Source organism: Etheostoma cragini, chromosome 10, assembly GCF_013103735.1.
Source record: "Etheostoma cragini isolate CJK2018 chromosome 10, CSU_Ecrag_1.0, whole genome shotgun sequence".
Classification (NCBI taxonomy): domain Eukaryota; kingdom Metazoa; phylum Chordata; class Actinopteri; order Perciformes; family Percidae; genus Etheostoma; species Etheostoma cragini.
Genome location: NC_048416.1, coordinates 1,682,230 through 1,694,647, shown reverse-complemented (window position 1 = coordinate 1,694,647; position 12,418 = coordinate 1,682,230). Strand labels below are relative to the sequence as shown.

General features: G+C 41.7%; 1 protein-coding gene and 2 long non-coding RNA genes across 3 annotated transcripts in view; 1 reads left to right on the top strand and 2 right to left on the bottom strand.

Annotated features, from left to right (window-relative positions):
- Positions 1–610, top strand: part of LOC117951785 (transmembrane protein 182-like) — a 5,458-nt gene extending 4,848 nt beyond the window's left edge. The window contains exon 5 of the mRNA XM_034883689.1: positions 209–610. Coding sequence (XP_034739580.1) covers positions 209–429 — 221 coding nt within the window. The 3' untranslated portion in view covers positions 430–610. The remainder of the gene's footprint in view (positions 1–208) is intronic.
- The window catches only part of LOC117951790, a 265,968-nt gene that overhangs the window by 123,924 nt on the left and 129,626 nt on the right, over positions 1–12,418 (bottom strand). The window lies entirely within an intron of this gene.
- LOC117951791 overlaps positions 2,296–12,418 on the bottom strand; it is a 17,554-nt gene continuing 7,431 nt past the window's right edge. The window contains exons 2-3 of the long non-coding RNA XR_004658247.1: positions 8,488–8,492; positions 2,296–2,411 (exon numbers count right to left, since the gene is read on the bottom strand). This is a non-coding gene — a long non-coding RNA (uncharacterized LOC117951791). The remainder of the gene's footprint in view (positions 2,412–8,487; positions 8,493–12,418) is intronic.

The window sequence follows — 12,418 nt, the reverse complement described above, 5'->3', positions numbered from 1 at the left end:
CCCCCCCCCCCCCCCACACTCTAACATCTCTCCATTTGTGCATGAAAAGGTTCTGAGCATGTGTGGATGAAGTGAAGCAGAGTGTAAATTGTACTTTCCCCTCTGGGGATCAAACTAAATTGTTGTAATTATTTAAATTCCACCACGGTTTGATGACCTGTATACCTGTATACCCATGTCCCCCTAAGCCTTTATGTGTCCCCCCCAGCCTGCTTGTTCCTGTTCATGCTGCTGCTCTATGTACTGTGGATGGAGGTGACGGAGGTGACTCGCTACGTCCTGCAGGAGAGAGGAGAGGAGTGTCCCCATGCCCAGGTCTCTGTGCTCTACGGCCTGTCGTTCATGGTGGCGGCCGCCGGCGTGCCTCTGGAGCTGATCTCAGGGGCGGTCTTCATGCTGGTGGGCCGGGCGCTGCGGACCAGCAAGTGAGCTCGCCATCTGGCCCGTAAGGAGAAGAAAGGACTGACCTTTCAGGTCCTGCACTGGGAGGCAGCAGCACACATGTGGGACGTGGATGAAAGACATGATGAATGTTACAGCACCACTCTATGGATATCACAAAGCATGCGGTCAGAGACAATGATTTCATGATAATAAATAATAATCTTTATCTTTAGAGCACTTTTCCAAATTTGCGTTACAATTACGGGTGGGGGAAAAAATCAGTACAACATAAAATTACGAATTTTTTATTTTGTGGTAATACTGTATCGATACACAGACGCCAAGTATGGATTTTTTATAATATGTTATATATTAAATATGTGTTGGTCAGTTTGTCGCATTTTGCAGCAACAAAATTTACGAGGAACAGATGGAGAATTGTTTCTTTTTAGATAAAACAGATGTTGACTAAGTTTCCTTTTGGGGTAGTCATTTGAAATTGGGAAAAAACCATAAGTTGGAAAAAAAGGTTATAAATTTCAATACATCACAGAATATTGCAATGATATCGTGGCTTAAGTATCGCGATGATATTGTATTGGGAGGCGTCTGGTGAGCCCCCCCCCCTCTTCCAGTTACAACGTGGTTCATAAAACAGCAAATTAGAACAGACTAATCATAAAACATCAGATTATTAAAACACAACAAATGAAAATCATATGGTGTATAAAAACCTGTACAATGCATTATGTAGTGATTTTCAGTTTTCCATGACTTCCTTTGCTCTGACTATAAAAATCAATAGTCTCTTCCTCTGAGTTGCATCCTATAGATATTTATTGATCGAAAAAAATTGGGAAATTATGGTGTTACAGCAGCAAAACCAGTCACACAGCACAGCCTATAAACATAAATATAATGTAAGTAGCTGTGTCCCCTGTCCTTATTTAGGCACACGATCAAAGTAGGTTAGCTGGAGCGGAGTGAGCTGGGGGGGAAGAATGGCTGGATATGGATAGAGGGTGGGGGTGGAGTAGGAGATGGATGCATACAGGGGTGATAGAGAGAGAATGAATACTCGTAGGGGGGCACATGGGGGCTTTAAGAAATGAACAGCTGTTTGTGGGTTTGGTTGGTGCCTGCCACCTGCCTCCTTCACCCCAATCATATTTCACTCCCTCCCTGAAATCCTTATGCTTTCTCTATTCTGCCTCACACTGTTATGCTTCTCTGTCCTACCCCGCATGCAGAAACTTTCAATTCAGAAATTCCCCTGCACATCCATCACACATACCGACAAAATGACTCACACAGCTTAGGGCTATTTCTTAATTTTCTCAGTGTTATCAAAATTAGAAGCACAGACGTGTGATTTTATCATAACTGTTGTTAGATCATCCTGCTTTTTAATTGGTCTGAATGGGCAGCGTGTGTGAACGAGCGGACGAGTGGACTCTCAATCACACGACGTATCGTCTTTCATCTGCTTCACTGAGGAGCAGGAGGAGTGGAGGGTGGCATGTTTGCTTCAAAGACCTCACTGATCATACACGTAAACACCCCCCCCCACACACACACACACACACACGCTGTGATCAAACTGTCCAGAACACACTCATATTAATTATTGATTGCACATGCACTGCTGACCCTATCTGACAGAGAGTGTATAGTACTTTATAATAAAGCACCATGACCGCCAAATGCCAAGTGAGATTACTGCGTTGCCTGTGATGTCAGAGGATACCCTCAATGTGGTCTTGACATGATCCGTTGTTGCACCATAAACCCAGTTTGAGTTCTAATTCAACTCTTCAGTGGTCACTACTTATTCTTTCTTGTCTTGTTCAAAAACCACATTCATTACTAAATAACATTAGCTGTTTGTAATACTAACGTTAAATATGTAGTGCACACATCATATTACAGTAGGCAGAGATAACTAAGGATGTTATGTCTCTGTATGGGAGGGGTGGGGTCATTTGAACTGTTCTGGGCTGAAGCGATGCAAAGGCTCATGGGAAAGACTAATTCTGAATGGTTTGTGTCCTAGTTAAAGTGTGTTCTAATAACGTTCTGTTAAAGTTTATGTGTGTGCATTTATGTTATCTGGGTCTCAGCATTGTATGTGGTGGTGGTGGGGGGGGCAGATCATGGCGGGTGGTTTAAGTGAAAGTATTCATGCAGCAACACACTAAGTATGGGCATAGTTACCCTTGTTGTCTCTTTTGGAACAAATCTATTTAGCACATTGTTATTAACATTATACTGTCATAAAGGGGAGTCAATTATTGATATAAAGAAAGTATTTGGTAAGCACTATAAGAAGCCTACTGTTTTACATTTCATATGTTTCTTTCCAGGTGTAAATGACATGCGTAGCGATAGTGACACATTTTATTTCAGTTAAGATCATTTCTGATACATGATATATTGAATATTGTGTGTTTTTGTCTGCTGCCTTGCTGGGCTTGATTTTACTCTGATCTCAATGATGCTTTTATTGTTGTAAGTAGTGAAAAAAATGTTTAAAAAATCAATCAATAATCTGTCTGTAAATCTTTTAAGTCCTTTTAAGTTTTTTCCCCCTCCTTTGCAGCTCCTCCATCATTCGTCAGCCACACGTGTGTTAACTGTTAAATTTGTATTATTCATTTCCCTGTTTTCACTGTTTTCACTGCAATACATTCTGCTGCTACTGATATTTGCACACGAGTCATACTTGTCTTGTATTTATTTTTAATTTTATGTTGCACTTTCCATTGCACATACTTGTATTTATACTGTTTCTCTTTTTACTTGTCTTCTGTTATCTTTTCTTTTTTCGGAGCCTTGCAACGTAATCTCGCTCAGCTACATAGTGTGAATGTGCAGTTGAACGAAAACAAAGTCTAAGTGTCAGATAGTCTAGCAACTGTCTGGATTTACCCTGCAGAGACCTGAGGACCAGGTAACCATAGTCCTCAGATTGGACAGATAGTCTAGCTAGCTGTCTGGATTTACCCTGCAGAGACCTGAGGACCAGGTAACCATAGTCCTCAGATTGGACAGATAGTTTAGAGTCCTCAGAAATCCGACAGAGGTTAGAACACCAACACAGAGACAGAGGAAAGAAACGAAAATTGGCAAAAAACGAATGCATCCACCAGAATTTCCTGTAACACTGGATCAATCCCGGAAGTGGAACGTCAAGAATAAAGACTACATTGTGTGTAACTTTGTTCAGTCAAACCCACAACCCCCTAAAATGTGGAAGAGGGGTTGATGATGAAAAAGTCCCTTTTATGGCTTTTAATCCATGCAAATTGTACTTCTCAAACATTCAGCTGATGAACAGTTGTTCCGATCAGCCAGCAGAGGGCTCTCTGGCTCTCCTCTTCAAAGGGAACGTCTCCCAAGCGTGGATGGACAGAAGGGGGAAAATAGGAGCAGTGAGTAGAAAAGGCAAAGAAAGTAAAGGAAAGGATAGGAAGCAATCACTGAGCCGAGTATTGAGCGAGAACTGTGGCTCGTTCAGTGACTGTAGCTCTTCCTAATCGTAGTTAATTAGCTCGTGTGTCTCCTCCCCTGTCATCCACAACAATGGAAACACACTATCACTTCCTTTAAGGAAGAAATAATCTTGCACTCCAAGTGTCAGCCATCATGGCGTTGTAATATTGTGCATATGGCATGGCGTGAATAAAGACATGACATGATAATAAAGTAATAAATGGTTGGCAAATTAACCCCGACAGACCCAAGGAACCCAAAGAGCATCCGTCTTGTTGATTAGGCGTAATGAGTGTGTGCTGTATGTTTGTGTGGATTTATGATGCATAGATTTGTATTTCCAGGCATGGCAGCATTATTTGCTGCTAATTTTCAGCATTTGCTAAAGGTCCCATCTACGTGATGGTGTCAGACAGCAAACAGCGGGATGTGGTCTCACACTAGGTGAGGGAAATTAACCCTACGTGGACCCCTCACCCCTCTGTCCTCCAGAGCACCTGGACTGAATACTAGTGGGCTCTAATCCAGTCAAAGAGGGGGGTGCAGTTGGTGAGAGCTCTTTTCTTCCTTTCTCTAACCCCCTAACTCTACCAGTGAGCCGATTACCTGCTCTGTGTGTGTGTGTGCGTGTGTGTGAGTGTGTGAGCTCCAGTCTGCTTGGCCCTGAGCATTGTGTGTGTATGTGTGTGTGTGTGTGTGTGTGTGTGCTCAAGAGACGGCCAGACGGACACAGTTTCTCCCAGATAAAGGTTTTTCTCCTGTCACAAAAAATGTCCGATAATAAGAGCTGATATGAGAGAATAGCTAACCGTATGGCGTCACCCTTACTTTTTTTGGTTTCTTTTGTACACCACAAATTCCCAGAATTATCCTGCAACCCCCCAAACACACACACACACACACACACACACACAGCTATCTCTATTGGCGGGTGCGAGAGAGCAGGTGGAGGGGTAAAGGAGAGTTTTTGTGTGTTTCTTTTTTTACATTTTTTGTGTTAATAACTAGTGTGGTCTTAATATTGTTAAAGATATTCCTCCCTTCAAACACCCCCAAACACACACACACACACACACACACACACACACACACACGCATACACAGACAGATTATGTCTCAGACAGTCAGAGCTCCTGCCTTCAATTAACCTCACAAAGACAGGATCACTTACACACACGTCTGATGATAGCAGGAGGGAAACAGTAACGAGGTGTGTGTGTGAGAGTGTGTGTGTGTCTCAATGGCTGCTACAGTATGTATACAAAAGTCACTTATTAGTGAAGGGCATCATGTCATACACTCTTCTTAGGTACAGACATGCCTGTGTGTCGGCCACGTTGTTCAGAATGTCAATGTCCAGGTGTGGTTTCTGCCAATAAAAACCATAAATGTACTGTTATGTGCAGTTTACAGGGAACAAATACTGGAAGTAAAGATGAGCGCTAAAGCACTGGAGAAATGCTGCTGTGGATTTGGATTAATTCTCACTCTCACCACACTGACTGGAAGCACTGCTTCTATTTTTTAACCCTCCTGCTGTCCTCAGGTCAGATTTGGCCCATTTTCAAAAGGTTTCCATATCAGAAATCTCTCTTTCTTTTAACCAAATTTCTTTTAACCAAATTGTTAAAAATAAAAAATAACAAGGACGGTTCCCTACAACGCTCACAACAGGTTAAATAACCAATCAGTACACTACTTTCATTACATATGGTCTAATTCAATTTTATAGAATAGCAAAAAAGTAGAAAAAGTGTCTAAAAAAGCTTTAAAAATGTGGGGAAAAAACCTCAAAAACAACAATGGAGCCCCAAACACTTATACACCTATACACTTATACAAGAAACACTTTAAAACACTTCGGACCTTATTGGATAACACATTGTATAATCTTCACTTAGACTGAGACTTAAAGCATGAATCTCACCAAAATGCAACCTAGGCTCTTTTTGTTAATGTACCTGAGTCAAATGTTAGTTTAAAAGTATACTTAGGACACTTTTAAGATTTACCGTATTGTCGTTTTTTGGTCAAATGGTCTTTTGACTATTTTAAAAAGACTAAGAAAGACTTTACTCCAAGTATCACCAGGGGCTCTACACATGAGCTCAGCAGTCAGAACATTGTTTGTGTCCACAGAGTTTACTTAAAAGAAAGGTTTCAAGAAATCACTGTAGCTGCTGTTTTTTGCGCTCTCCGCCATCTTGTCAGTCAAAAACAGTTAATAATGAACGGACTCCATAGAAGGAAATGTTTTTCTTACATGAGGCTCATTTTTCAACTACAAGATCAAAGTTGTTTTTACTAACGACAAAAAAACACATTATCTGTGCATCCACATGGAGCTTGTTAGTATTATTGTTTTTATTATTATTAATATTATTTAGGAGCTTTCCATCTTTACTCTCCTCCCTCGACTAATCTGACTGGCGAGATGGACTGCATCAATGACTAAGATGTTGTAGAGCGTCCTCTGGTGGACAGACTATGCAACGCCATCACTAGCGGGGACGTTTTAGAGCGTCCTCTGGTGGACAGACTATGCAACGCCATCACTAACAGGGACGTTGTAGAGCGTCCTCTGGTGGACAAACTATGCAACGCCATCACTAACAGGGACGTTGTAGAGCGTCCTCTGGTGGACAGACTATGCAACGTCATTGCTCATAACATGGTTGACGGTTCGTTTTTATTTTTTAAATATTCATTTATATGAATAATTTATTCGTCTTTATAAACAATTCTTATGAATGAACATAAAAAAAAAAAAGTCATCCATTGTAAATGCAGATACCAACAGATCGAGAAATGCCTAATATATGTCAGGCTCTAGCTGTTTTTACCCAGTGTGTGTGTTTTCATTTTGGCCCCGGCACACACACACACACACACACACACACAAATCACTGTTTACCCTCCCTGTTTGCTCTTGGAGCTGTCAGGCAAGCAAGCCAAATCCTGTACAGATACAATACAGTAAAATCCATTTAGACAACAAATAAAGAAATACAATCAAGTGAAATAATAACAAAGAGACGGGCAGGAGGAGCTCTGTGGACAGATACAACAGAGGAGACACAGCTTCGGGCTTGTGTCTCACCCGTCCCTTTTTCCTTCTCTACTGTATGTTTTTATTTTCCTTTAACATCCCCCTACACACACACACACACACACACACATACATGCATACACACCATTCCTCCCTTTCATTTGTGCTGAAGGAGAGGAAGAGGAGACAGAGAAGAGAGGAGGGGGTTGCGATTAATTTCAGGGTTCCAGCCCACTTGATTGGCAGCTGGCAGCATATGGAGCTGTGAGGAAGGTTTGCCCACGCTCACTTCTGAGGAAACAAATACTTGCCCGAAGGGGAGAGAGAAAGAGAGAGTGAGAGAAAGAAAGGAAAAAAATTAATTAGTTTGCAGACGCACTAAGAGATAAAAGTCGGTAAGACGTAGCCATCAAAAGGCGGCGGAGTTAGCTGCAAAATGGAAGATTTCTCCAAGTTGACGGATCCAGTAGTCTGCTGGCAGAGCTGAGGGGAAGAACACATGCATGCTGGGGAAGCACTGAGGTGCACCGTGCACAACACAAGAGCCCAAAGTGGAATCTACATTAACATCTGTGCATTTGTTTACATATTCCGTGTGGAATCAACATTTAAGCATGCATCTTCCCCGCATGAGAAACATTTCTCTAACCCCTCCAATCATTTCTTAATGACCGCCTCAGCATCCGAACAGTTGTGTGGAGATAAAATCGACACATATGCAACATGTCAGACGAGTAGGAATTTGAAGACAGAATACATTCTACTTAGCTCTTTGACTTTCTTCCTGAATATGATGGTCAAACTGTAAAGTTCTGCTATTTCACTTGGGAAACAGGCAGCAAGTCTGTGACAGTTTCGGGAAATATGTTTTCTTTTTAAGATGGATTAATAAGTCTCACATCTGTGCGTCAATAACAGAGCTAGAGCAAGGAAGAGTTAGCTATGTTAGCTTAAAAACTCGAAGCAGAGCCAAATCAAAGCAGCTACACAGAGTTTACAACTGGTTATTCCTTTAATAGCCTACCGATGCCTCGATATGATCTATACAAGCAAAACTAGCAGAACTATTCTGCCTCTCGGGTCTGATTCAGACAAAATGACACACGGCACCACAAGAGCCATGTTTGTGTTTTTCCAGACAAAGTTTCTTAGTGAGTAGCGAGTAAGGTAGTAAAAAGGACCAGCAGGTTTCTTTTTAGAGAATTTATTTTGGCGTCACATTTGGTGATTATGGATGATACTGGGACAGGATCAGGATCATCGTGTGCAAAACTCTAACTCCAGTCTGAACTACCAACAGTCACCTGAGCTATCAGCTACAAAACTCACTCACAGCAACACAACTCTACACACACTCAGAGCAGACACTACGCACAACCCTCACTGAGACAACACACACTGAGACACACTCACTCTGACAGATCTCCATTAGGACATAGGTACTGAGCATGTGTGTGTAGTTCAGGCCTGTGTGTAATGTTTGCAATAACAAAAAAGTGTAAATTGTGTTATTATTACACGCACACTCACTGTCACTCAGAACACACTGAGAGTAAAAACACAAAATCTCACCTTTACAGTTAGAACAATTTGATTGACTTCACACTACTCTATGGTTTCTTTAAAGAAAAGGTATAGATTTTATAATAAAGGTAAACAAGAAGGAATGAAAATCAGCAGTTTGCTTCAAAGTAGTATTTTTGTCTCTAGTAATTTATGGAATTACTGGGGAAGAAAAATTAAAGTTACATAACAGTAATAAAGACTAGTGGGACTTATACTGCCTCTCCAGCATCATGCAGCAGGTTTTCTTCATCCCATTGGATGTCTGCATCACCTCTAAACACTACTGGATGTGCTGTTTCCATTGCTTTCACCTCCATAACTTTCTGAAACACAGTTATGTAAAGATATAGTGTTTTATCACTTTTTTATAGCTGTGTATGTAACCTCAGACATCTGACCTGGTCACATTGGTATATTTGCTCTTTTACCTGTTTCTATCAAATTGATAATTGTGTCATTCTCATTTGGTGTTTGTGTACAAAAAAAGCTTTCTGAGCTTTGCTAAAAGCATTGTGAATAATTATATGAATAATAATAAAACATACATATTATGGAAGGACACATGAAATCATGGTTTAATGTAATTTTCCCATTCCAGTTTTCTCTATATAAATACCGTATATGTTCACTAACTAGTACAAAAACAAGACACCTGCTCAGGTTATTAATAGTGACTGTGTGCATTTTTCTTTTGTGTATTTTAATACTTTCACACAGTATTTGCATAGTTACAATCAGCAGATGGGCACCAGACTGAGATCTAGTCTGTCTGAGTGTGAGGTTCACAGGTGTGACAGCAATGTGTAGCATCTGAACAAAGTGCTGTAAATCCACAGTGTTGTGTATGTTGTGGTTAGTGTCCTGGGATAAGTGTGTAGAGATTTGAGTCTGGTCTACATGAACTGCTGCTGTGCAGACTGGAGTTAGAGTTTTACTCATGTGACTCCAGTTGTGCCCGCAGTGGTTTAGCGATCGAAACTAAAACTGCTCAAGAAGAAACAACTTCGACATGAAACGCTGCCTAAAACGGCTGCAACTTGTCGTTCTTTACATTTCAGTTTGGAGCTGTTAAATTCACTAATCAGGAGCAAAAAACAGATGAAAGAGACTGGGTCTGCTTTGATACATGGCGTTCAGACACTGACCATGGGATTATGCAGCACTGATAAAGTAATTAACAGACTATGATAGTGTAATTAAGCAACATCTGAGAAGAAAGGCTGTTGGAGTGGCATGTTGGTGTGGGTGCACATCAAAGCCCGTGGCACTGCTTTAAAGGCAGGCTGCCTGTGCACAGTGTTTGGTTTGGAACGGCTCCTCCGCCAAGGTATTGACAAGGAAAGAAAGAAAGCTTGTTGTGCCATTGAGAATTAGCTGACACCACCATCTAACGTTATTGTGATGGAAATCAAATGCTTCTTTTGGAGCGATTCAATTGTGTAAAATGGACGGAGATGATATCGAGGGAACGCAGAGGCAGTAACTGATAGCTCCATTGTTCGACAGCCGAATGGCGTTTCTCTCTATCAGTGCACAGTCCCAACAGATTTCACTGAATAAATGGAAGTTGCATGAATTCACTTAGGTGTTTACCTCGCTTTGCTTTATTGAGGATGCATCTTTGCGGGGTTCGTCGTCAGGCCTTGCAGAGCGCACTCCCGAACCCCCCCCCCCCCCTTCCCTCTCCCTCTGTGTGCACTGAACCAGCACAAATTCTGTTTTATTGTATTTGTTTGTTTATTTACTCTTATCTCTTTTCCATTTCAGAGGCTTCCTATCAGAGACCGGCAAACCTCAGAAGCCGAGTGGCGGGGGAGCCGTGGGTTTACATTTGTGTATGTGTGTATGCATGTGTGTGTGTGTGTGTGTGTGTGTGTGTGTGTGTGTGTGTGTGTGTGATTCAGGGTATGTTTAAAGTGTGTGTATATAAAATTAAAATACAAATAGAAAAGGAAACATTGGAATCATCACTTTTGTTATCAGCAGCTATACGGTTTATAGCTCCCACTGTTAACACACTCCTCCAGGGTGATGAAACAGAAAGCGCTGAAATGTACTCAGAGAATGTCTTTTAAGTATAAACACTTGGCAAAAATGCAATGGGTGGGGAACTCGTTTTAGGCATGGGATGAGAAATACATCACTGCATCCAACAATAAAACGCTACAGAGTACATCTACTGAGTTGTTTTACATGTTGAATTTTCAGACTTACCAGGGACAACACCTGATGCTATGGACCAACACATAGACCTTACGGATTAAACTGATCAGCTTTAAATCTCTTCATCCATAAGCATGACCAAGTGTTTAAGTTGCCTTAACCTAACCATAGCCTGGCTGACCTCCCACGGGAGTGTGTTTCCTTCTGACAGTAGAATTAAAGTGCTCATGTTAAAACACTGTTCACAACCTGCAACAAACAGCTTTGTTGTAGTCCAGTTTTACTTCTGGGACCAATGTGCGTCACTTTGTAACACGTTATAATGCTCACCTAGCTGCTAGCACAGCCACCCTCATACTCTGCTTCTGACTGGCTAGTAGTCCTTACCTATAGCTACTGTGCATCTACGACTCGCAACAGAGATAGTATAGAAGTGAGATGTCTCACTCTGTAGCTGAAACAGAGAGCTCAACACACAGGGGGAAAAGAGGAGCTGCAGCAATGTGCAGTACAACAAATGTTAATGTTTTTTTTTTTTAAATGAAACCACGTAAACCTCTGAATCAGATGTCATTTTGGATGATGACATTTGCATATAGGGTGGGTGAGTGCTCAAAACAACTCTCTGGACCAATTAACAACAAGGCTACCTTATAAAGGGTTTAGAAATGGTTTTTAATTTCATTATGCTGTGGATCCTTCATAAGTCATTAAAAAGAGGTTATAACTCACTAGGTTAAAAAGGGTAACAGTCACCTGTTGCGTGCCAAATAGTAAGCCCTCATGTATCTTTACTGCTGAGCTTCAGATTCAGACGCGTAACCATGAGTAAGCAATGGACGTGGTTGCTCACGGGCCCGAACCAATCAGGGGCCCTGGAAGATATTGATTGACAGCCAGGGCCCCCTATCGCATTTTCATTACTGGTGACAATCCCAGCAGCCCCACGTGCACTCTGAGCTGAGAGCCACTGACCAGGCAGGAGTGAGAAGAACGGGTCAAATTCATGTCCTAGTTTCCTTGTACGCAGGCAGCGTGTAGCCGGCCTCACGCCTTCTCCACCAGCCAGCATCCTTGGTATCGGTTCTGTTGATTCATCCGGATGTTCCTTAGCATCTTTTGAGTTACAAATAGATATCACAATGTGAGACCAGACTGTTTTAACGTTTTCATTTTGGAAAGCACTTAAAACTCTTTGCTTCTGCTGGATGAATTATCTACTCAGTGTGAAGTGCCACAGCAGAAAAATAGGGATGCTTTTCCAAATGTATCCACATTAGTGTTACGGTCATGGCCTAAAGCCAACATACACTCTGAAACAAAATTGCATTTGGTCGGTTCTTATACTGCATTTGAATGCAAATAGCACGCTACCTCTCGCAGCTCCAATTGAGTTTGTTTGATCGTGTCCATGTCAAAAGAGGGAGTCACGGTGGGAGCATGAAGTTCACTTTTAATCTAGTTTAACTCCACGGAGATGAAGCGAAAATTCAACCCAAAAGGAAATGACATGATATTGCTGATAGAAGTCAAACGTGGGTCTTCTTCTCTCTCTTAACCAGCCATTTTTCTTCTGCACACAGATTTGATTTTACTTGGAGCGTGCTCAGATACTTGTGGTTTAAGACAGTGAAGAAGCATAAAGTCCCATCCATCACTGCCTCATTACCACCACCACCTCCGACGTCCTTGCCAGTCACCCCAAGTACTTAAGTGTACGTGTGTGTGTGTGTGTGTGTGTGTGTGTGTGGGGGGGGGGGGGGG